This window comes from Homarus americanus, unplaced genomic scaffold, assembly GCF_018991925.1.
Source record: "Homarus americanus isolate GMGI-L3 unplaced genomic scaffold, GMGI_Hamer_2.0 scaffold34360, whole genome shotgun sequence".
In the NCBI taxonomy this organism is placed as follows: Eukaryota; Metazoa; Arthropoda; class Malacostraca; order Decapoda; family Nephropidae; genus Homarus; species Homarus americanus.
The window spans coordinates 1,587,388-1,614,303 of NW_024739403.1; the positions used below are offsets into that span (position 1 = coordinate 1,587,388).

A 26,916-nucleotide genomic window follows, 5' to 3' on the forward strand; every position below is an offset into this window, starting at 1 on the left:
GTACTGAGTGCCGTCTGTCTGGCCCTGTACACGTATTACTGTATACTCGTACTGCTCCTGTCTGTTAGAAACCTCCCCTCTCTCCTCCCCTTCATTCCTTGTGTGTGTGTGTGTGTTGCTTCGCAGGGGTGTCATAGGGTCTGATCCTGCATGTGCATTTATATTCGTTCTGCTTCTCATTATTAAACCTCCCCCCTTTCTTCTCTCCCTGGATGTGTGTGTGTGTGTGTGTGCGTGTTTGCAGACTTACGCACTGTTGGCACCATAATACTGATACTGCTCACACCCGCCAGATGGCAGCACCGAACGTCACCATTTTCCGAAAATTTTAGCGTCAAATCGCGGTCGGAAACATCCATCTCCCGACACATCTATTGTGAAAAAACGAAACTGCCTCATCATTCAGGCATTTTAATAATACAGGCACTGCATAACCCCGGTATGAAGGACATCCTGTCATTATATCTCACAGAACCTTACCGTTACCTCGTCCCAGAGACGAGTTACGTTGAAATATTTGGATGAGGCTGATCATGAATGTGTCTATAACGTTTATTATTTTGTTAGTATTGTTCCCGGGTTGTGGGGAAGGCGACCTCAGTTGGTGTTTCTGCAAAGTTCTCGTTGTCAGCTAGAACCCTCTGTGACTTGCTTGGTAGATTGGTAGATGAAATGAAACTGTCAGGTGATTTTTAGTTTTTGCATTATGAACATAGCTGGAGGTCATTGAGGACTGCAAAACATCACTCTGCAAGGTCCACATGCTCTGTTTTAGCTGCTAAATTTGTGCCGTGGCTTTTAATTGGCTTAGATGTGTTAATAAAATGCCTCTCCTTGTCTCTCCCAGGATAGCTAGTTTACCCTCATACAGGAAGTGTGAGGACACAAGGGGAGTACTGTCTAAAGGCCTGGGGACTGAAGGACGGAGTATCAGATTGGTCGGAGGTCGCTGGGGTAATGATGCTGATAGGAGCGGAGGTGTACTGTATGTTCGGCGTGACGTGGTGGTGGTACAGCCGCTGGACTAGGGGGGGAGGGACACATGGCAGCGACCACTGAGGGGCACTGTGTAGCTGACAAGGTTGCTTTGGCTTAGTTCCGCCATGGAATAAAAAGGATGAAAACTAGTTAATATAATTGTGTAATAAGAAATGCGTTAATGACCTACATTTATAAGTGAAGGCAGAGAATTCCATAAACGAGAAGTATTATACTGTACTGTATTATAAATGGAGGAGGTGAAGGATGATGAGAATCAACCAAATGGAATTTGCTTGGAGTTGTGAGTGGCACGATATAGAAAGACGTGTGTTGTGTATGATTGAAGGGAGGGAGGATGGCATGGGAATAAAAATAAAATAGAGAAGTGAAGTGACAGTTCGTCTACCACGAAGGGGAAGTAAGAAGGAAGTGAAGAATTGGTTGTTGACGGGGCTAATAAATTAAGAGTGTATTTTGTCTAAGAGAGATAATAGTCCACACGTGGGAGAATTATGCCGTGTGAGGGCGGCTACGGCTGTGTGAATGGTAAGAAGTTATGCAGAAGAAAAAATGTGGATGAATTTATTGCAGTTAGAAATGTGGTGATCCTAAGAGATATCATTTGTCTTGGTTAAACCTGTACAGTATATTGCCATTGGTGGTTGATGCAGTATGGGTGTTAAGAAATAAAAGTGGCGAAGGCTGGAAATTACCTCGTTTGTGAGAAACAGTTTTGGTGACAATGAGTGAAACTAGGTTATTTACATGTGTCTCACTGAACTGTGGGGTCCAAACCTGTGAGGTTCAGAGAAGGTGTAGTGTATAGGTGATCTGCGGGAAGGTTGACTGAGCAGTTGAATAAGTACTGCTGGAAGGATCGGAGAAGAGGTACTGATATGGCGTAAGATGAGAGTTCTGTACTACAATATTAAAGAAGTGTGAGAATAGCCAATAACTGCACAGATTTGGCGGTTGGCGATAAAGAAGATGTAGGAAATTAAAGAATTGGGAACACCAAAAGAAAAATGTTTGTCAAGGGCAGACTGATTCCAGACCTTGTCACAAGCTTTAGAAATAGCAAGGTCAACAAGACAAAGTTTGTTGAAATTGTCAAGAGTTGAGGTGATGAAGTAAAAGAAACAGCATGTCTGTGTTGGAGGTGCTACAGCTGCAACAGAAACCATAATATGTGTCAGAAAGGAGGTGCAGGTGTTCTTCAAGGTATTTGGGTGTGTGTCTGTGTGTGTGTGTTGATGGTAGAAATGATGGTTGATGTGTGTCACAGCTGTACTACGTGTGTTAGGTGTGTATATTGGTGATGGTGGTAGTAGTGATGAAGTGTATCGTGGTTGTAGTATGTGTGGTGGTTTAATAATACATGTTGGTGTTTGGTTTTAAGTATATGTTGTAGCAGTGGTTGTAATGTTAAATAAATTAAAAGCCATTGGGCATTAGTTCCAGGGAGTGACAGGCGTCAGCGTCGTACGTCACTCAGATAAGATAGACGAAGTGTGTGTAAGCTGCTGGCGGAGTGAAGGAACCTCATGTAATCTCTTGCGCTCTCTCAGACGCGCCTAAACAACAACACTACAAACTCCAAAGGCAAACAAATGGAGGAATATTAGTCACGCTACACTGGACGAGTGCAAACAAATGTCGTAAAATAAGTCACAGTTTTAAGACGAGACAATTTTATTAGAAACTTTAAATGAACCTATCAGTAAATAAGTCTAATATCTTTGCTGTAAACTGAAGAATGATAAGACTTCTAATACAATGAACTGGAGGCTAATAAGGAGATGCTTTAACCAATAACCAGTCCAGCAAGGCGACGCGGGGAGGTGCAGTCAAAATTCATACAAGTCAACATTTTGGGAAACCAAGAGGGCCCAGGGGACTTTATACCCCGGAGGATAGTTAGAGAAAGATTTGGAGGAAATGGAAAGGTAAAATTTAACTCTCTGTCGACCGATAATAACCTGTAGACCGGACACAGAATAAAGAAATACTGTATAGGTATTCAGATTCAGATTTGCCCCCGAGGGGGCTAGTTTATTGGGCACCCCCTTACATCCTGTGCAAGGTGAAGCGCAGAAGCGTTTACAGCGCCCAACAGGGAAGTATGAAAAGTTCATACTTGCCTTTATGACTCGTACATTAAGGGCGTAAAAGCCTGAAGGGTCATAGGTTCTGTCAAGTTACATAAAGTGAGAGAATGATGAGTGTGTGGGGTGAAAGTTCCCGGTACATTTTATCTGTTTATGGCAAAGTGTGGCAGGTCCCTAATAATGTCAAATGCCAGGCCTGTGACAAGGAGGAGGGATATCTGGTCTGGGAGGGAAGAGGTGTTGGTAACGGCTGGGGACCTATAGGAGGAGGTCATAGGGCAAGTGAGGATGTAGTGAGAGAGGGTGTGAGAGTCTGGTTGGCCACAAAGTTTACAAACAGTGCGGTGAGGCTCAGGGTTGCCAATGTACTCCCATAGGTACCTGTACCCTAGGCGCAGTCTCATGTATATAAGCTGTTGACATCGAGTCAGGGATTGATATTCTTTGTAGTGGCGGTTGTTGTCACCGGTTACAGCGTCATAGTGGCATAGTGTGATGCTACCCCGTTGTTTCAGGTGTGTCCAATTTTCGTTGAATGTATAGGTATTGTAAAACAGCTCTAATTTATAATCTTTTTAGGATCTCAGTAAGTTCTGTTGTCTTAGGTTCTGAACTTTACTGGGAGGTCGACAGCACCTACATTATTAAAGCCTTGAGTGCCCTCAATTCTCATCAACAAAGCAGTGTGATGGTTTCCAAGAGACGCTAATGTTGTGTGTTAAATAAGTCGTTGGTCGTAGTGATGAGAACTGCACAGTGTGGTTCCTGATGCCGCGTGCGTGACAGTCACAGCAAACACTGGTTGTATAGCGTGTTCCTCCTGACCCTCGTCTATCAACCACACAGACACCTATTAAGAGTAACAATCTTATCCGTCGCTGCAAGTGTTGTGCTGTGACACGGGAACTGAATATCATCGAGGACATAAAGAAGTTTAATCACGTTTAAAAAAAATCATCAAAATTTCGAAAACCGACAGTTATGCTAAATACATACATACATATATACATAGACAGACAAAAGTAGACAGACAAATATACAGACAAACATCAGACTCACCAATACAGACGGCAGTGACCGGTGTTCTTGCCTGACCTCGTCGACTAGGGCAATAAAATTGACAAAACTTCCACCACCTCAAGATTCTTTAACTCCTCACTTTCTGTTAGGTTAGGTGGAATTTTGTCCTACAACCTGATCATCTTAATGTCAGTGACGGTGGCTGTGGTGCTTGTGATCCTGTGTGTGTGTCTGTTAAGTCGAGATCAAAACACACACACACACACACACACACACACACACACACACACACACACACACACACACACTCTCCTTAACTTATCAGTGACCCAACACTTTTGCCTTCGTCATTGCTTGTCTGCATAGCTTGGCCTTGGTCTGTCGTGTGTGTGTGTGTGTGTGTGTGTGTGTGTTCTATTAACCCGTATTTCCATGAATTCGCCATTGACATTTATATAAGCTGTTTAATTTAATAAGAAAATAGTTTATTAATTATCAAACGTTAAATCACTAGGCTGATCAGATTACAAAGTCTTAAGAACATGAATATTCCGCAAAAAACAAAAATAAGAAGGAATGTAAATGTTTTGATTAATCTAAAACAAAATAAACAACAAAATCAAAAGCATACCGAGATTTAACCTTAACTAGACATGATCACTTATTAATATGTAAATTAATTCACACAGTTACCTCCCTCCTCACGTCTTCACTTACTACGGATATAACTATTACGAATCTCTGTAAATAATGAACTTAGTGTTTGTGTTCTGCAATTGTTTTGAAATCCGCTGTACTTCTATTTGTAACTTTAAATGTACTTTTACCTGTATAATATTTTTTTTATTAGTTACACGAAAGAAAACTAATATTTGATTAGCGTGTATTTCTTTTATTTGGTGTTGAGAAATATATATACAGTACGAAGGTGACAACAGGGAAACTGCAGAGAAAGGGAGAAAATATATAAATAAATTGTATATAAACAACTGAGAAAATATATAAATAAAATCATATATCAACAAACAAGCAAGAAGAGGCAGCACACACAAACACAATTGAAGGCGACAGACTGTTGACGTTTATAACCTTGTTTTACAATATTATCTGGTAGCCGCGACCTACCGTTAATATCTTTCGTTATGTCATAACACGGGTCAAATCTAAGCCACAAACCACAGTAAGGTGGAACTATGATTAAACCATAATAATTCCCAAAGATTTTTATGTAATTTATTATTTTACGTCTTTACTGGGCAGGAGAGGACGTATCAAATTACAGTGGAGACTTAACTTCAATTCCGACGCTATTTGGCTCGTCTTTTTTGATACCTTAGCCTGAGTGAAAGCCAAGGAGGCGGGTTCTTACATCTTTAGAGGAAAATTGACTTAGGAATATTAGAGAAACCTTGTCCTGGGCGATGTGGAGTTGCAATAGAAGGTTATGAAATAGCGGTTATCACTCCACCACAACAGTCCATGCTTGTCTCACTGGCTATCGCAAACAAACAATCTTTGGGTCAATAGTGACTTGCATAATCTACGACAGCATAAAGGAAGATAATGACCTAACTGGCGTTGGAATTATCTTTGATACGACCGGGGAATAATATAACTTGTCTAAATCTGATCCTAGGTTGTTATGGTAACTACGAGTCCATTAGAAATGCAAGTCTTAGATGATATAACAGTTATTATCTCACATCTCCCTTTAACGGTGGGGGAAGCGGTTCATGTGGACTGAAGTCCGTTTTCGACGTCGACGCGCTCATCGCCCCTCAGTAATTGTTGGGTTTATGCCTCATGGGTTGTGAACCCACCAAACCCATCCTGAGGGTTATTTCTTCTTAGGTGTCATTCAATGATATTAAGGCTGCCACCACCCTGTAACCACAATGTTTGTGATTATGGGAAACAATCTTTTAATTACTATACCACTTGGTTGGCTTCCTTACAAGATATATGATATTAAAACAAATCCTATATTATGACGAGGAGTCTGGTGTTATATGTTCTTGACAAGGACTATATAATACCAAATTATTTTTTCTATATTTATTAACAAATATGAAAACTATTCACATGAGATGTCTAGTTATGGTGGGGCTCACTAGTGAGCATTAGCTGCGGGGGGTTTCCCTAGCTTAATAAAATCGTCTGGCGGCAGCCAGAATAAAATGAGAAAGTGTGGGAATCCCATCGAAAGGGTTAACTTATGCTTAACGGCTTACCTCTTGGGTTACTCCATTAAGAAATCTACGGGATGAGTTCGCCTAGAGTCCAAGGATCTGACAGTCACTGAAGTGAATTGAGTTAACCTGTACTCAGGGCTGGTTTGGACTAGACTGCCTCTGAGGATCTGTAACCCTTCTCTTATACAGCAGTATTGCTGAACTCTGCTAAACATTGACAACAGCATACTCCATTCACGGCCTATTTCAAGTGGTTGAGGCCCACAGTGATGTATGGCCATACCCAGGTGGCCTGGAGCATTACTTGGGGTCCTTACATGATGTATGGGTCCACGGGGTCATCGCCGCGTGACTTATCACTGGGTCACTGAAGGTTAATGCAAGTGCTGCTGACGTAGCGCCCCTCAGAGAACAAGGGATACTTTGGTGAACTAACCAGACATCCCCCTTACAGTCTACACTCTACAACTTCCACATAATCATATCCCCGAACGACAGAGACTGAGAGCCAGAGACAGACAGAAAAAAAACACACACAGATAGGGAGATAGAAGAGTTGAAGCCTTACTCAGGCACATTCACAAGCACTCATGCATGACTTCCTACCGCCACCACAGCCGCCGTCACCATCACCAACACCGGTCATGCACGCAAGGCTCCTCTTCTCCTTGCTGACGACACAACAATTCCCCCCAATTGCGTGAGTCGTGGGAAAAAACATTATAAGTGTAATTTTAGCTGGTTAACAGAGCCGCCTGGGGACCACAAGCAGAGATGGACGAGCATGTATTAGGGAGGTCGTGGGGTTGGTTTTGTTGCGTCGTCGCGTGATTCACTGTGTTGACGAGCATGCTGACTCACTCCCTCTCCCCCTGTTTGCCTGTGTCTCTCTTTATCTCTTTAGCTCTCTTTCGTTTTCTTTATATGTTCGTCTCTGTCATTCTCTCTTTTTCTTTAAATTTTTATACGTCTGGTTAAAATGGAGCGTGCAATGATGTGGTGGTGGTGTGTGTGTGTGTGTGTGTGTGTGTGTGTGTGTGTGTGTGTGTGTGTGTGTGTATGTGTTAAACATTTTGACTGATGGACCATAACTCGAGTGTCTGTGCACCGTTAGACACGATACTGCTCACGTAACTTGCCCTTGGAAGAGGAAGTTCCCCATTGATTTCGAGGTCATGTGGTCGAAGGTCAAGGTCATTTGCTATACAGCCGTCTTCCGCAAACACCACGGTTAAGTTCCTCGTTATGGCTCCGGTTGAACCCTGAAGCAAATTTTCACCTCTTCCAATTTTGCACATGAGGATCAATGACACAACACAGTCTCACACTAATATAATAGTTTCCTCTTCTACGAATGTTATATATATATATCACTTCAATTGACAAAGTTAGATCTTGAGAGACAGAAGAGTCGTAAGGGTCAAAAGATCAGAGGTGGGGTGAAGCTAACTGTGACCTAGAAAAGAAGTTCAGTTGTTGGCGCAGAATATTTCATTTTATTGTGCATTTCATATTTTTTCCTGTAGACGGCCATACGAAATAGCTACAATATATACGAGACGCTTAGAACCTATACCAAGTCCTTAGTATTACATAAATATACAACAATACAGTACTTATTATAGTGTATAAGGTATCTACAGTATAATATGCAAAGCGGGGATATTTTCTACGGAGTTTAGGTTCTATGACTCCAATTAACAGAACAACACATAGATATTCGGATCACATGAAGATCAGCCCTCGCAACTTATTTCATCTGTTAATAAAACACCCTAACGCTACCTTGGAGAAGGAGGGGGGTGTGTTAGATTAGGCTAGGCTAGATTAGGTTAAGTTTGCGTTAGGTTAGGCTAGATTAAGTTAGGTTATATGAGGCTAGCGTTAGGTTAAGTTAGTGTTAGGTTAGGTTAGATTAGGTTAAGTTAGTGTTTAGGTTAAGTTAATATTGGGTTCGCTTAAATTAGGTTAAATTAATGTTAGGTTAGCTTAAATTAGGTTAAGTTAGTATTAGATTAGATTAGGTTTAGTTAGTGTTAGGTTAGATTAGGTAAAGTTAGTGTTAGGTTACGATATATTAGATTAGCGTTAGGGTGTTTAATCATGAGGTGAAATATGCTGGCGGGGATAATGTTCAGATGATCAAGACATTTCTGGAAGAGGATTATGTTACCTAACCCTTGACTCCTCAGTTTACGAACACAGCTTTCTGTTTCGTATCTTTGTGGTAACTTACCTTCTCCGGAAAGCACAAATTAGTATGCCTTCTTCTTTTAATTCACAGATTTCTTCCACGTAAGCAGTACTTGCAGATTTCAAATTCAGATTCACCCTCACGTATTTTCAGATTCAGATTGGCATTATTATTTTCAGACTCAGATTCGTTCTACGTATTTTCAGATTCAGATTCACTTGGCTGGTCGATCATTCCACCAGGTCAAGGGTCAAGGTCAGTGTTTTCTCAGTAAATAAGCCCGAGTTTCTGAACATCTGTGAGGGTATTCTGTGTTAAAAGTGGTACTCTTATTATTTATGGGTTCCTCTCTTAACTCTCTCTCTCTCTGTTCTTTTTTCTGTGTGTATGTTTTATTTCATTTGTTTCCATCTCTCTTTTCTTTATTTTATTAATTCGTTTCTCTCTTATTCTTCTTTTCTTTATTTGTTGTTCTCTCTCTTTTTATTTATCTTCGTATCTCAACATCAGTGTGTTAGTTTACAATAGGAGAGAGAGAGAGAGAGAGAGAGAGAGAGAGAGAGAGAGAGTTTATGAGAAAATAATGAGGGTGAACAGGGTGTACCATGGCGATGGGGGGAAAGTAGGCTTATCATCAGTGTACCGAGGAAAGAGTAGGAGAAAGTGTACCATAGAAAGTGTACCTTCTGTAAGTGTAACGTGGTGAGAGGGGAAAAGGGTAGTAATTGGCACCGCGCGTAGAGAGAAAGTGTACCATAAGTGTCCAATATTAAGAGAATAGGTGTACTATAGAACGAAATTATACCATAGGAGTACCGTGGAAAGGGGTAGGGGAGGGGGGTTCTGGGCGAATAAGGGTGCGTGGGTGTTGGGGTGTGACCCACATGGCGGAGGGTTATGGTGGCGTCTACCAGGCGCCATAACACACCACAGGGCGTCACCACCGCCAGTAAGTTCACTAACACGTCCTCTCCGCCCCTCCAAAGCTCCCTGAGTCCCTCTCCCAGTGTCGCAAACCGGGATTCTTGGAAGTCACTTACGATGTATTCCCCTCGTAAATGGAAATTTAAGAACGCATCGCACTGGCTAACCTTAGAGATTACTTAAATGGCATCCAAGTTACACTGAGATTCCACTTTAATTAGATATGTTCACTTTAGCACTACAGTTACGGTATGAATTTTACGTATAGAATGTTTGTGAATCCGGAGGCTGAATTTTTTGTCCAGGAAGAAAAACAAAACAAAAACATGTGCCACTGTATAAATGATTGTACGCCTGTCTACAAATAAACGTTGAGATCTTTTATACATATTTTTAGAGCGACATGAGATTTCCTTTTTTTTTTCTTTCTCCAGATTAAATATTTGGAAAGGAACTGAGAATTTAGATTACGAAAATAATTGTGTCTTGGCATGGAATTTTTATCCATGAGTTAATGAATAAATAAATAAATAAATAAACACGAACTCCGGTATAGTACAATTCTTATTTCTTTCGCCATAGAACAAATTAACTTTTAGATTTCAATACGAATTTCAAATCTCGAATATAAATCGTTTCATATTATCGTAGAATTACTAGTTTTTAAAGAACTAAACTATATTAACAGCGACTAACACTAAAAAAATACCAGCAACTTGATTACCAAAACAGACACACGCTGCTATACATTCCCCCCTCCCCGAAAAGATTAGTTTATTTATTATGGAATATATTTCATTCTAAGAAACAGCAAATGAAAAAAAATCATACCAGTTTGATAAATAGGATATAAAGCAAACTAGCAAGAACTACAGGAAGACCCTGATTATCAAAACAGACGCCACATTGAGGCCACTGCAGGGAGAAATGCACTCTTCCTCTCTCTCTCTCTCTCCACAACAGAAAGATGGAAATAAGCTGTTAACGGTGGAAATAAGCTGTTAACGGATTTGTTGGACTATACCTGCACTATGAACATTATGTACATACTGAACCAATGTTTATATATCTAATGACTGCCAAAATCGCGTCATAATTGCCGTTAGACTTCAACTATAATGAGATGAGTTCCCTTACACTAATTAAAGAGAAAGACTCAACGTAGTATAGTAAAATTAGAAACAAACATTACATGTGTACGTGTCTCTTACCGTCAGTTAATTAATGTTTATTGTCGACTGTACTTCACTGTGCCCGCCATTGCAACAGGGGTACAACTTGTGGAATAAATTTACGTCTGGTTTTTGTATTTTAGTTTTTCTTTATTGTCTTACTTAATATAAAGGTTGAGGAGTAAAACTGTGTCGTATATATTTGTGTGTGTGTGTGTGTAATAATAATAATAATAATAATATGATAATAATAATAATAATAATAATAATAATAATAATAATAATAATAATAATAATAATAATAATAATAATAATAATAATAATAATACTGTTTATTGAGAAAGTTCTGCAGCCCGAAGGCTGAAATTATACAGTAGACAAAAATGACTTATTACATACAGACATGGGGTAGGTGGGTCGTTTAACAAAAGCTTTCATTACTGAAAGGAGAACGAACATGATTTGAACATACAAATTATTATAGTTTACAGTTGATGGCCCGGGCTGGTCTCTTGCCATACTGTGTGTGTGTGTGTGTGGACCTATACTTTCTGGCGACCGTGTCATGTAACTACTCATGTATCAATGACTGTGGAAGGCCTACACCTTCTGGCGACCCCTGGAGAAACGCTACACCACGTCCACGTTGGTAACAGGTTCTTATGACGAAAGAATTCCTGCGTTTGGAAATTTGAACTCCGTAGAGAGATGACGAAGACATTAACTTTGTAAATACTCTGAGTTCGAGATGATTATTACTCAGACTGATAAATACCCCCCCTCCCCACACACACACACAGATAATTCAGACAGACAAATAGACAGACACACAGGCATCATCAAACACGCTGACACACTGGTTCAAGGAAGACACTTTTCCGGTTGACATTTTGTTATCACTACAAGCTGACAACAACAGCCGCCTCCCCAACCACCAGACTTTATGAAATGGCAAAGGAAATGCCACGAAGCTTAAATAACAAAGAAAATTGGATTGATAGTTAAGTTCTGCAGAAAATGGGATGACGCTGAAGTTTTGAAGTAAATAGGGCAGTGCCGGATTTAGACCTGTGGAGGCCCATGGGCAGCCTCTTTGTGGAGGCCCCCCTCATTATAACTACCCAAGAGGGTGGGGTGGCGAGTGAAGCGAGCCTAAACATCTGGGAGTTCCGGGGGGCGCTGTAAGCCCCCCTGGAAAATTTTGAAGCCATATGCAGTTATATCAAGGAGTAGCTAGCCTAATTTCTATCACGCTTCTTGCTGAACATAGTTTTACGTGATGGAATAGATAAACATGAATTTTAAAGAATGAAAATAAAAATAATCCAAATGAATAAACAAATAAATAAAATATTGTAATATGTGGAAGCCCCCAGATTGTGGAGGCCCCTGGGCAGCTGCCCACTTTGTCCACTCCTGAATCCGGCCCTGAAATAGGGGTGATGCTTAGATCTTAAGAAAACGCTATGTCGGGGTCACTTTTATGTAGTTTTGTTTATTTATTCTTTTAATTGCCCCTAAACGCTCTGAGTACCTACCCTCTTGTGTGTGTGAGTGTGAGGGAAGGGAGACTTACGACAGGGTTGGAGGAGTAGGGGTGAGATGTACAGTAAACTACGGGGAGGGGGGTGAAAGAGTATGCGAGTTACGTCTTCAGTAAACTTCTCACTCCTTTCCTGATCTGACTGATGGATGAGGAAATAGTGAACAGAAGATAAAGACTGACCAATAAGATGCGAAAATTACTTCACTTTATCCACTTCGCCACTGATCGGCCCGATAGCCGCTTGGGCGGTCGGCCATGTCTCTGTTACGCACTGTTGGCAAGTATTAGGCATGTACTGGCTCCTGAATTTATTTGTACTTGCTCCAGTGTTGCTCAAGTCTGGTCTTGAATGAGCTCATACTCGGTGCCGTCACAACACTCTCTGGCTTACGATTCCAAAATTTCACAACTTTCACCCTAAAAAAAGGTTTGCCCTGACAATTTTGTGAACCTGTGGCTTCTTCAACCTTAAGCTGTCACCCCTGAATAACTTAGCATCGCCCGCAAACATTAGTATGGAAGAATGTATAGCTTCTGGCATGACATTTACGAAACAAACAAAAAACAGCGGGCCCAATACATTGCCCTCTGGTACTCCGCTTGTCACGGGTACACATGATGATTTCGTGTCATTAATCACCACGCACTGCTTGCGTCATCAAGAGTCTCCTATGCAGGATAGAAAGCTCCCTTCCCTCCTCCGAATTCCGTATTCGTCCAGTTTGATTTTTTGTAAACAGAAGATAAAGACTGACTAATAAAGATGTGGAAAGAGTAAACAAAATGGATAAAAGACAACACTAGGTCCTGTGATTTTCCTTTTCGTTGTCTGTTGAGTTTAAATAACATGTCAGTCGTAAATAACTTCGCCACTGCGAGCAATCAGCAGCACCCAACGAATTCCCCTCCACCCCCCTTCTAAAGCAGTGCCGCGGTTATAGAAACTACCATAGACGAATACTTACATGAAAATGATCCCTAGGATAAGGAATTTAGAAAGTGTGAGAAAATTGTACTAGCAACACATGTTATTAGCCTTTATGTGTCTGTCAGTTTGTCTATATGTCTGTTTGTCTTCCTAATCATCTGTCTATCCATATGTTTATCTGTCTATTTATAAGTTTGACTGTATCTGTTTGTTTATCTATGTATTTTTCTAGTCATTTGTTAAACTGTTTGTCTACAGTCTATGTATACAGTATGTTTGACTGTCTGTTTGCCTGTCAACCTATCTATCTATCTCTCTATCTATCTGTCTTTCTGTTTGCCAATCTATCTATCTATCTATTGACCTCCCAGTGACACCATTCTCAACAATCATTAAACCAGATTCTGCACCGAAATGTCACTCAAGACTCAAGCATACCTAAATGAGCGTCTGTATATCCGACCCTCGTATTTAGTTAAGATTATGGTAAACTTGCCAACTTAATGTAAGTATTAATAGATTCAAGAGTGTTAAAAAAATGTACCTTGAGTTATATTTATATAGGTGTAGTGTTCAGAGTGTGTAGGAGCGAGCCTGAATTCTGGATGTTGCCCTGGATCTGCACGGCCAGTCAAGGATACTGAAAGAGAGAGAGAGAGAGAGAGAGAGAGAGAGAGAGACTGGTGTAAAATGAGAAAAAAGATAATAACGAAGGAAATGGGAAGAGACTACTTACAAACTGTGAGAGAGAGAGAGAGGGGAGGGGGAGAACAGCCGCAGCGGGAGAAACCCATCAACAATCTCCCGCCAGTCTTCCTAAAAACAACATTTTTCTAGAGTAACAAACAGCCCATCACACTCAGCTTATCTGAAGGTCTCCACCAAAACCTTTTTACAGTTTCCCGCCAGTTTGCTAATGTTTCTGTTTTTGTTTACACTCTAAGGATGACGATGCAGGAGAGAGCAAGGTCTTTAGGTTGGTTTGTTTCAGGGGTAGTTATTCTCTCCCCCTCTATTCCTTCCCTCTCTTTCCCTCCTTTCTCCGTCTTTACCCCCTATTCTTCTTCTTCTTTCCCTTTATCTTCTTCCCCCTTTCTGACCCCGCTACTCTCTCTCGCTTTACATTAGAACTTACGGCAGTAAAACCAGGATTGTGGTGGAACTCCCTGTCCTTGTCTTTTAACAAGAGCTGTTATTATACCTCAGCTCGTGTTGAAGCCCAGCACTAATTTTCATGGACTATTTCTTATTGTTACTTTTTTCTTTTAATTATATACCTTATAAAATTGTTTCTGCCTCAGGAATGTTTTATTGTTTTCTGTCTGTAATCTTATCAATACGAAACGAGAAGGAATCGGGTAATATCCACCAGAAATTATAAGATCACGTCAACATTGCTTGTAAGTCTCAGAAGATCGTAATAAAAAAACTATTTGGATATATTAAATCCCTTCTAGCTGGTTCAATTGAACTCCAGCACAAGAAAGATAGCGACCAAAATGAAAGAAATTGTTCCAGTGACTGTCGTAAATACAGTTGATGCCTTTCCCTCTCGTTGAGTAAAAAAAATGTTCAGTACAACTCTGGGAATCTGGGGCCTAGCTACCAGGCCCACAAAAAGACCTGACAGTTTTTGGTATTCAATATGCCTCTCTCTCATGTACAGTACCAGTATTTGCGCTAAATTATATAAGCCGATCACACAATAGTACAAGGCAGAGGCAATTTGCTTTAGAGGCACTCTCTCACTTTCTGTGACTTCCTTTCTAGTTTTAATTGTTTATCTATTTATAAAATGTACGATAAAGCATACGTGTTGCTTTCTTCGTACGTGTGTTGGTGAAGTCTCAAGAGACTTGTTAAATATTAAGCAATTTTATTGTCTAAAAATTGATTGATCATAAATGAAACTGGAAATTGTAATTAGCAAATATGTCCTTTAAAATTGTTAAATGAAAATTTCGTCACACACATACGTTACACTGACAGTGTTCGCTATTATATTAAATAACACGCTTACAGTGTGTAAATTTGTTTCCAGATTACAAAACAGCGAATTTGAGAAAACCAGTTTTTCCTTATTGAAATTTAAAATATAATTCAGTGAAACAATTTATACAACCAGAGTAATATAAATTGTCATTAATTATGTAGGGTATGACATAAACACATTTTTTTTTTAGAAACTGCATAACTCGGAATTAGTGACTCCGCCCCCATGTAAACACTCAATGACAGAAGGGAGGTGGTGACCTTTTGGCCAGAGCACGAGTGTCACTAAATATTAATCAAGGTAAGCCTTATACATATATAATCTCTTTTGGTAAAATAGTTAAACGATCACCAATATTATATCTCTAGTGGCTCCTAACACAAAACGTGTAGATATTTCTTCTATGTTGATTTATAGCAGAACTTCAATTGGTAAAAGTGTAACAGGTAATTTCGTGGTACAGTACAATAAAATAGTAACTTTTATAAGACATGTAAATTTAATAATGATACCATGGTACACGTTCTATCTCTCGGTGTAATATGTGAGTTATTGTGTTAATATTCGGAAATGCCATGAATCTTAGATGGAGTTTTTGAAGGTTTAGTACTTGGGCCACTTTTGTTTTTAATGGTAAATTTTTAGAAGGGCTTGAACTTAGTAATGAGACTGGCTATTTTTCGTTATCCACCCATCACCTTTTTTCACATGAAAAGTATATTTTTTGGCTAGTTTTCTTGGTTTTAGGTTAGGTTAGGTTCCAAATAGATGGATGACTGAATCGATAATTTTACCCTAAAATTTTACCTAAGTTAATTCTTATGGTTATTTTTCGTTATCCACGCATCACCTTTTTTCACATGAAAAACCTATCCGAACTTACTAAACTTCGCTGGATGACCGAAACCTAACCTAACCAACTTAACCTAGTGAAACCTAATTTAACCAACCTAACCCAACCAACCTAACCAATCTAACCTAACCTAGCCACAGAACCCAGGAACTATATCTAATCTAACCAGCAGGGCTTCACCCCCCCAGACCCCCTAGTTATAGTTCTAAGATTCCCCGGATGACCGAAAGTAAAATAATAACTTATAAAACTTGTTACAGTTTCCATCTCCAATTCTCTGTTTAAAGCTGTAGCTATAGACTCCACAAGTCAGTACATACATGAATTGATAAAACTCCTTATGTGACCCCACAAGGAGTCACAGCTCAAGGCTGAAAGAAGCTGCAGATCCAGAAAACTGTGAGGGCAAACTTTTTCGGAGTGAGAGTAGTGAACTCTTGGAACAATCTGCCAGAAAGTTTTGTGACGGTACTGAGTGTGAGCTCTTTCAAGACCAGACTTGGCCAACACTGGAGCAGGTTCAAGTACATTCAGGAGTCGGTGCATGCCCAGTACTTGCCAACAGTGCATAACAGAGATGTGACCAATCTCCCAAATGGCTAAGAGCCGATCATTGGTGAAGAGGATAAAAGTAAAAGTAACAAAGCCATATTGATGGTGTAGAGGTGCACTGGTGTAGGAGCTACCATACTTGCCTCAAAAGTTAGTGGCCCTGGATTCGATCCCCAGATAGGGTAGAACTAAGGCAAATTAGTTGGGAGCCTGGATGTTAATCATTTGGCAGACTTTATTCTGGGGTAATCTTAGCTTGTGCATTTGGTGAGTTCTATGGTCTTATTATTGTTATTCCTTGACACTGGATTGTACAACTTGTTAACACTCTGGGAGTTGTTGTGCTGGCGAGAGATTATGCTCCTTAAGTAATTTAAATTCTAGGGGCCATCCTTGAAGACAAGTGACAAATTATACAATGAATGCCTTGAAGCCACATTTCTTAAGGTATCCCACTCCTTATTGAATTGAGTCATAATTTGCATATTGTAGCTTTTATTATTTGTTGTGTAGTACGGTATTTGATATACTGTACTGTATTTACAGTATCTCAAAACGTATCTGTCAGGATATTTTCCATGCAACTTGTGACATCCCAGGAGGTTGGCATGCATGGCTCTGTGGCATACTGGTCCTACTACATTTGGAAACCGTACATCATATTAAATATGCCGAAATAAATAAACATTGCATTACTTATGTTAAACTATACAGTATACCAAAGTAAATGCATACCCCAATATCTATCATCTGTGGTCTCAAAATGTTTTACACAGAGTGAGGGCAGACACTTTTTGAGATACTGTATTGTGTTGTACTGTATTTTCAACAGGGTTACTGTACCAAGTTTTACTAATTTTGATATCTTGGTTGTCTTGACTAGTGTAGTTTTGTACTAAGTTTCAACCCAAGCATTTTACTTTTACTGAATTTACATTTACCATCCCACAGCATGCTTTACCTGAACAATTTATTAATCTACTTACCAGGGCTTAGTATTAATCTCTGGGTAACTGCAGCTTTTGAATGTTATAAATATGATAATTCTCTTTCAGAGACCATGAAAAAATAGCAGGATCTCAGACACGGATACAAAAGTTGATTGTTTTCCCACAGAACACAAGGAAACAGCCAGACAGATGGAAAGCATAAATGATAACAACAACATTACAGAAGTGATAATTGAAAATGAAAGCAATGCTGATCAACTTGCCTCTAATAATGTTGAGGCTTCAGCTTCCAAAGGTATTGGGAAGGGAATTTTATGTTACAATATATTGTATTTTTTGTGTAAGATTCCATAGTTACAGCATAGAGGAAAAGATGGTGGCAGGGCAAATTTGTCAGTGCACTTTGTAAGCTCAATTTATAAATGAGGAGAAATTTGTGGTGCTGCTGATAGTGTGTTTTGAGGAGGTTGCTCATTTTTTAAGTAATGTGTGGGACTAAAGGAGGCAACCTACATATGACATTGTGCTTACAGAAGGGTTATATTAGTGATAGAGTGACTGGTATTATAGAAATTCTTGCCTGGCTTGGCATAAATAGACAAGATAGAAATATGTTTTCTTTTTTATGGTGAATAGCCCACCCGAGCATAGGTCATTGGCCTGTTAAGTTGTGTGGCACAAGTTGGGTCTTTGTTTTTCTTTTAAAAAAGTGTTGATTGTAGGTACAGTACATATATGAAAAACTTTTTAGAGAGAAGGGAATTTCATAACAGAGAAAGGCATGGCATGGGGTAATTGTAATTTGTAAATATAATTGTTAAATAGTTGTAATTAATTACAAAATGTAATTGCAGTATAGAAAATTATGTTCATAGTAACAATACAATTTATATACTATTACAGTGAAAATGCAGAACCTTAACAATTATACTGTATACTGTACTATACTGGAATGTCTTATTTAACCTTGTCTGCCTATACTGTATTGTTTATCCTTGACACGTGATAGATTTAGGGAGGGTGCAGGGGTGTGGTATAGAAAAGCTAATATTTTGTCGGGCTCATTTGAACAAACATAATTGTAATTGCCTTGGTGGCATTGAATATAAAAACATTGTGTGTGACTTAGGTTTGGCACAGTTGTCATTGTTATGCAGCCATTAACTCCTTACATTCAGACATTTATTATTCTTATTGCACCATTCATGGATTTGATATGCACTTTATGCTTGATATATACAGTATTGGGTTTACACTTCATGAATTATACACATAGAAAGACAATTTTATAATTGCAACATTCATTTACACTTATGGTTTTTCAGTGCACCACAGAAGAACATCTTCACTACAGCTTCGTAAAAATAAAGTGGACCATGATTCCACTCCAATAAGTGTTATCTATAAGCCAGAGGCAGAAACGATTGAAGTCTCTAATATTGCTGATGGAAGCACTGCTATTGACAGTACAGATGTACCTCCTGTATCAGATTTAGTAAGTTACTCAAAAGGATTACAGAACTGTATTTTGCTTTGATGAGTTTCGGTTGAACTTGTGATAAAAGTTCATTATTTTTATAGAAATATTTAAAGAAAATCTACATACTGTACCAAGTACTTGAGGCTCTCAGTAGAGTATGAGGTTCAGTTCCAGAGTCACTTTCTCTAACTGATCTTTATCTTTTAAAGTTAACTTTTCGTGGTAAAATAAGAATTCATATCTGGTCCCTAGAAATTCTAGCAGATCCCCCCCCCCATATGCACAAAAAAGGGGGGGTGGGGGAGGTCCACAAAAAATAAAGGTTTCTAAAATGCTGTAATAAACTATTATCCTATACTTTTACAACCATTACACGCAGTTTATATCCCTCTAAAACACTAGCAGCAAATGTCTTGTTGCCATTTTCCATTCCTTATTAAGCATATTTTTTGAGTCTAGCAACTTCCTTTTGAAACCCCATGTTCTCTGTAAAAAATGTGGTCCAACTGGTAATTCATCATGGGCTCCTCTCATTCTAGAGGCTGTCACTCTATTGAATTGCTCACTAGATGCACTGTCTATTGAAGATTTATTTTCCTTACAGAATCACATATCTCTTATGCTTTATAGTAAGAAAATATATTTTTATTTTACAGATTTTAACTATTAATATTCTTCATTCTGTTTATTTTTTAATATGTAACATAAAATAATTGACATGATGTAAAAAGTCTTATTTATATTACAGAATCTTTTACTTGCTGCAACTTATGTTGAAGATGCAAGAGATGGTAGACACTCTGACTTCAAAGTCTCTGAGAGGCATTTGAAGTAAGTCACTAACTAAGATAAAGATGGTAATTTGGCAGTTGTAATTCAATAAGCTGGAGTTCAAAGGGTTATGACATATAATGTAAGAAATGTAGGAAGAAAGAATATTTAAGAAATCATAAATATAATTTTTATATATTTTTGTTTGTTCCTTCACACAATATTCAACACTAGTATGAAAGTTTTATTCTCCAGCATAATGTGTTTTAAAGATGTTTTATCTCATTCTATTTTATTAGAAGTTGTACTGTATTTGGTTAGCAATATGAGAATTGTAGTGAACCCAACTTATGAGACATAAGATGTATGAAAAACTGGAGCAATTTGAGTGAGGCATGTTGTAAAGGGTGTGGTGATGTGATAGAGGAGGAAGAGGTGTTTGGTGAGACAGGTAATAGTGTACAGTAATAGTGAAGGAGGTTGTGGTTGGTGAGAAGGGTAGTAGGGGAATTGATGTGGTAAAAGGGGAGGAAGCTGTTGAGGGATTTACACTTGAAAGAAGTAAAGGTGTTTTGTTGTTTCATTCAGATAAGTCAAATACAGCTCCTCCCCGACTTATGACGGGGTTAGGGACCCAAATCCAGGTCGTAAGTCGGGGAGGAGCTGTATTTGACTTTCTTGACTTTGTATGATAGCTCAGGAAGATTAAAAATTCATAATTGTTTCAAACCTGTTATTTTTTTATGTTTCATGCATTATTATTTTTTTTACCAGATGTGTTTTCTGACTCCGTGTTGAACTATATTTCAGATTATACCACATGTACCAGAGTAAATGGGGGCAAATCGTGCTGTATTGTATACTTTTCCTCCACCTCTCCTTAGCACTCTTTGAGAAGCCAGCAGTACACGGCTTAAGTTTAAAATACTGGGTGAGTGGTGTAAACCTTTGTGTTGATAACATTATCCTTAAAATGAGACCTTCTATGTCTTGCATGTGTTGTACGAAAGGAGACGAAAAAGATGATAAAGTGGAAATTATTGTTCAGGAAGATATTCAATGCTTCATTTATTGCAAGGTTTCCTCCTTGTACACTTGTCCTTACACAGCTAGTATTAAGTTGAATACACTGTCAGTTATACTTGCCAATGGTGGGATAACCTTTTGATGAATTCCCCAAGGGGGTCGGATAACCTACTAGCTGGAATCAATAGCAAATACACACACATGCACACCTTCCCTTCATTTGTTTTGATTGATTGATTCATTCATTTGTATAGCTGTAAAAGATTTGTTCTGCCATGGTACTTCTTATCCACAACAAGGCCCCAAGTTTTGTTCACCTTCACCTCACACAAACCCTAATTGCCCCTCAGCTGCTCACCCTTCCCCAGAAATCACTCTATTTTGTGAGTTTGTCTTTCTTTCATATTTTTATATTTGTTCTTATGAATTTAGAATATTATTACCTCCTGTAGCCTAACAGATTATTCTTTTTTAATACCCAGGCACCCATTAGGGTTTAAATGCATTCTGGCAGCTTTAATATTCCCACCTTGGATTTTTTCTAAAGTTTCAGCCAATCTGTATCTTTAAAATTGATGATACCTGTTGTGTAAGGTTTTGTCACTGTATAAAGAAGTCTCTCTTCAACCAACTCTTTACTTTCTAGGGCATTCTCCAGTTAGATTACTTGGTGTATGTACCAGTATCTGCAATCTAGTCACTAACTGTTGTCACTCACTTGAATTTCCAAGTTGACAGTCATAATCATTTAACTGTACCTCCAGCCATCCCTCACATTTACTACCTTTTGTATAGCCAAAACACTTTTTCCTAATCTGTATTTGTGTATAGCTATAACCATATTGTTGTGTATTGCATGATGGTAAAGATAGTGTTCTCTTTCTCTTATAGAACACCTCACTCTCCTACACAAAAATACCCTTCACACTTCTCCTTAGTTTTATAGTATAACAGAATATGAACTGAAGAGGCTTATAATTTTGCTATATATGCACTATAATAATATGTTAACTTGTATTTTTTCTTTTACAGATAACTATCACAATGGAAATAGGTATTATGTTCTTCTATCTTTTTCGACTTATACACATCAGTGTCTTCACTCCTCTTACCCGCTTCTGGTCAGATACTAAGAATATTTTGATCATAGTATTTGTTGGTGTAAGTATTCCAACATTTACATGTTCATGGTTTTTGTGTTTCAAATGTTGCACTGAAATATGATTTATGCTATAATTCCCTGCTCTTCTGCTTGAATTGTAGTTAAGCTTTGTTTGAAATGGTAATTTTAACTTTTATATGAGCATCTTGCTTATTCTGCATGGTTGGCTAAGTAAAAATTTAATTTGAATGCTTTGAGTTTTCTTAATTTGTCTTTTGCAAGTTGATATTTTTAACAGGAAATATAACTACAGTAGAAAATCTCCTCATTCATTTATCCCTGGCTTGTTAACCGGACATTGATATTTGTTACCATTGCGCATTGATAATTCTGAAGCACAAATATATACTAGAAACTAATATTATGCAAAACTTAGCCTTAACTTTTGACTTCTAATAATTGCTTGAATCCTTATTCCTGGTCTCTTGTATTTCATAAGTTTTATTTTTCATTATTTTATTGTAGTATGCCTTTTTAACTGCTTGTTTGTTCCATAACTTATTTTTGATAATTTTTCAGCTTACTTTTTTAGACATGGTTATATATATTGGACTAGTAGAGACTGGCCACTATGGTATTCGGTAAGTGTAATTATTTATTTTGACTTTTATCAGATTGCATTATGTTTTGATTTTGCACATAAAGGATCTGTTGTTTTCTACTATTCTCTATCTCTACATGTTTGTATTTTCTACGGTTTTGTCATCATTCAAAATGGATGACATGTGAAATCTTTTCAAAATATTCTGGTAACTGATCATGACCATTCTCTCCTATGGTGGGAGCCCTTTCGAGCTTAAAATATTTGCCAGATTACTTGAAGATTACCTCCAGCTTCTTTCACTTTAATATTAAGCTTATTTGAGGCAGTAAGGCCACTTAGTTTAAATGTTTCTCTGTTTCATCTCTTGACATTCGAGGTCTCCAATGAAAAGAGTGATTACCAGTGTTTTTGAGTAAATTTTGCATCCACCATCTTCCTTGGCATGTACAAATAGGAATATACAAGATTGAATGATGTAATGCATGATAACTAGAGAACAGTACAATGTATTGTGTTTCTTACCAAATAATCTAGGGCATGCTATTCTAGTAGGTTACTTATGTAATTCTAAAAAAATCATAAAGAAAATAGAAGTGATATAAAAGAAAATTGTAATTGTTGCTTTATGTCTGAGTATTTTTAAATTTGGTAAAATTTTAATTGTGGCATTATATAGAATACAGTACTTAGGGCTTACTGTCCATGCTTTTTAACAGTTTGCCATTCTGGTACAAACAGTATACCGGTAGTTATTCAGTACTTGCTTAGTAATGTTTTGTTTATTGTATGACTAACCAATGGGGCAGAAATATAAACTCGGATGGGATACTGTATACCAATCTTAGAATAGGGCAGTACTGTATTGTGTTGTATAAGTTAGGCTAGTATTAATGCATTTACAACTGATTTTCGTAATACGTATTAATGGGAACAATCATGTGTTCTCTGTGGTTTCAAAGTACACGTACTGTACTATAATTACTTAATATATACTGTACTGGATGCTACTACAGGTTGTACCTCTCTAGTCTGGCATTATTATTATTATTACAGGAGTATTAAATTTTTGCCCCTCAGGCCCCAATGTGGGTCAGTGACCTATGCCCAGGTGGGCTAATACCCTTAAAAAAAAAAAAAGCCGCGGGAAATTAAGGTTTGTTTACATCCGGCAGTTTGGCTGCTCTCTTTCTCTCTCTCTCTCTCTCTCTCTCTGCTTGTCTATACAGAGTACAACATTTAACCCTTCAATATATATATGAGCAGTAAATAAGTGTTGCTTTCATATTCTTATGTAGAGTAATGACTATATGTTTTCACATGTGCGCACTTACATACGCGCAGTCTCACTTTTTTTTTACCATTAATGGTTAGCTACTTCTATTGTTCCATTTATTAACATTAAATAACATTACTTAAAACAACCATATTTATTTTACTACAGCTACAGCCAGGGTCTTATTTTCTTCAGTTTTATATGTGGAACCAGTCAGTCACTGGTTTTGTAATCAACGAAAACAATGCTGTGTCATTTCCTCGTGTGTTTTAATATTCTACGTATTATTAATGAATTGTATTGCTCATTTTGCACACATAAACATTAATTCAATAAAAAAGACATTCAGTAATAAACAATAATGAATCTTTTGTACATAAGAGAAATGACGCTGTTTACACGATTATGCATGTCGTCTGCACGTTGGCGGGCCGTTCAAACCCGTCGAAATTCAAGTTTCCGCCGTCAAAATTTTTATTTATATATTTTTTTGTGTTCCAATAAAATACGTTAAGAATTAAAAACTCGCGAAATTTGAGAAGCTACTGTACGATATTTAACCCTTCAATATGTCTTCAAAGAGACCATGATGCAGAGAAAGTGGTGCTAGTGCTTCCAAGCATAAGCACAAGTCACTATCTATCCAGGAAAAGGGTGAATTTCCATGGTCCGGCAATTTCCATGGTCCGGCACCGGTCAGGTCCCGATGTTGCTGGACTAGAGAGGTACAACCTGTATTACCAGTATAGTATTACAGTACTGTATAATACTTATAATCCCTTTTTCCTTTAAACAATAATCATACAGTTTGTCCAGTAGGTTAAATTAATAGATGTCTTTGGTATTTTTAATTAAGCGGTAAGAGTAAGCATTGCAGAATTACTGTAGATATTTTATAGTTTCATTGGTAGCATTAGAGTCAATGATTTATTGGGTAATATTAGAATCTGATTTTTTTTTTCTTTCTCTTTTTAAATTTTCTATTTCAAGATCTTAAATAAATATGAATTTAATAACAGAAGTTTAGGATAATGTAATACTATCACATCCATGTTAATGTATACATGTACTATCACACATTGTCATACATACACCCTTATGTAACCAAAAATTTTTCAGGTGGTCTAGAGTTCTGCGGCCTCTGTTTGTTGTGAATTTTCCTGAGATGCGTCAGATCAGGAGGTCCTTCCGTAACCTCCGACGAACACTCCCTGATGTGGTCAATGTACTATTTCTCTTCTTCTTCAGTTTGGCTATATTTGCTCTCATGGCTTTCAAGCTATTTGGGGACAGGTTAGATATGGTGTAATGGCTTTATACTAATATATTTCTGCTTTTTTTTTTGCAGTTGCATACATTGATAACCCATGATATTATTCTTATTTGACACTACTATTGATTATTAATGTAATTGGGAAGCTTAGTTTTCTTTTTAAGAAAGTTTTAGGGTTGGAATTATTTTTAAGCTTCAGAGATACAGGTAGTTTTCTTTTTAATGTGACTTCTGTATATTTATCTATAACTGTCTGTGATTGTTGTCTCCATATTCTGTCTGCTGAAGGTGGATTGAGAGTATAACTTGGCTCTTAGTTGATAACAAACAGACATGATTGTTGAGAATGTATGTCAAAGATCTTATTTATAGTCAGAGAGAGACAGAGTGTCCAGTACTGAAACACTTGGACTAATTTTTTTTTAAATTTGGAAGTTGAATTTGGATTTTCACTACAGTATTACCTATACCAAATTAATGGGTGAGCAGCCAGTTCGGTAGAGGGAATTTTTTGGTATAAAACGAATCTAAAAAACTCGCCCAATACCGAACTTTTGTTTGGCTTACTGTGTATGAAAAAGTTTGGTATTTTTAGTCCAGACATATTGTCACAATACCAGATTTTATTGTTATATAAAATTCAGCTTGGTAACAATATCATGCATAAGAGATAAAAAATACAGTAACACAAAGATAATGTAAAAAATAGTTCTATATTACATAAACAGCTCCTTCCCTGGCTGGCTGGCTGGTCAGCTGTTCATCTATATAAGCAGATTGCCAGGAATTTAATAGAACACAATAACTCATCTGGGGTTAAGTATGTAATTTTTCCTTGTGCAAAATTATTTTAATATAATTTTTTATTAACCCGGCACCAAATGAACCAAATTAATATGGGAATTATGGTAAAATTACGTAATGTCATTTTAATGGCGGTGGGATGATGGAAGAGAGGGGTCACTTTTGTTGAGTCATTCCACCCTCAACTGCCTTACCTACCTTCTCCTCTCTACATAATTCACTTTCCACTCTTTATTTGTCCTATTTTATAGTTTATGTTATATTTTCTTTATTTCTTAGTTACAGTAGAGCACTGTAATACAGTAATATATAGGAATGTGAATATTTTAAATATTTGAGGAGAGGTTCAGTAGAGGATTTGGTATATAAAATATAGTTTGGTAGCACAAGACTCTGGTAAACACTAAAAATACACATAGTAATATCCCCATTAGCTGGAGTGATTGTTACAGAGCGGTTCCGGATATGAAAGAATTCCAAATATACAGTACAGTATGGAGACAAATTTTCTCATCCACGGAAAAAATTGCACATCCTCACAATTTTTCTGGGTAATGGTGAAAGTTTAACTAGAGTCTAAACTATGCATCTCACACAGAGTGACTAAACCGCAGTCAGACAGACACAGCTGTATTTATGCAAGCACCACTGTAAACGTACAATATATTATAAATAAAAATATACTGCTATATACGCTACTGTATACTGTACATTACTATATACTGTACTCACCAGCAGATGCTGTCATCTTGAGCTTGTGATGCAGGCAGGCCAAATAGTGATATGATGATACAGGATGGCCTGCCTTCGTCCTGTAACGTCTCCTGTAGCAGGTGTTGCTAACTGTCACTCTTCTCTTCCTCCATGAAGGAGGGATTGTACATATACCCTCTACACACTAGCATACACAGTCCATTCTTCTATGTACAGTACTGTACTTTCACACTTACTGAGTATACATTGTCTCAAGATCTTTTTAGGGTGCAAAGAACTGCATTACTTTTTTGTTTTTACCAGACACTGTGATTAACTGCCCATCAAACTGCTGTATTACTTTTGGTATCTTACTTTTCCAAGGAAAGTCTAGGGACAATTTTCTTCTTGAAAATAATACATATGGATAGATGATGGTGAGGGTGTTCAGTATGGTTCAGTTCAATAACACCTTAA

General features: G+C 37.9%; 1 protein-coding gene across 3 annotated transcripts in view; it reads left to right on the forward strand.

The window, feature by feature from the left end:
- Positions 1 to 26,916, forward strand: part of LOC121874701 (two pore calcium channel protein 1-like) — a 77,977-nt gene that overhangs the window by 20,182 nt on the left and 30,879 nt on the right. The window contains exons 2-9 of one of the 3 annotated variants that reach the window (XM_042378952.1): positions 15,249 to 15,358; positions 17,519 to 17,708; positions 18,739 to 18,908; positions 19,642 to 19,724; positions 20,475 to 20,595; positions 21,723 to 21,851; positions 22,372 to 22,433; positions 24,789 to 24,962. In XM_042378952.1, coding sequence (XP_042234886.1) covers positions 17,603 to 17,708; positions 18,739 to 18,908; positions 19,642 to 19,724; positions 20,475 to 20,595; positions 21,723 to 21,851; positions 22,372 to 22,433; positions 24,789 to 24,962 — 845 coding nt within the window. In that variant the 5' untranslated portion in view covers positions 15,249 to 15,358; positions 17,519 to 17,602. Of the gene's footprint in view, positions 1 to 15,248; positions 15,359 to 17,518; positions 17,709 to 18,738; positions 18,909 to 19,641; positions 19,725 to 20,474; positions 20,596 to 21,722; positions 21,852 to 22,371; positions 22,434 to 24,788; positions 24,963 to 26,916 lie in introns of those variants that run through there. The other 2 variants (XM_042378953.1, XM_042378954.1) reach the window with 2 other exon arrangements.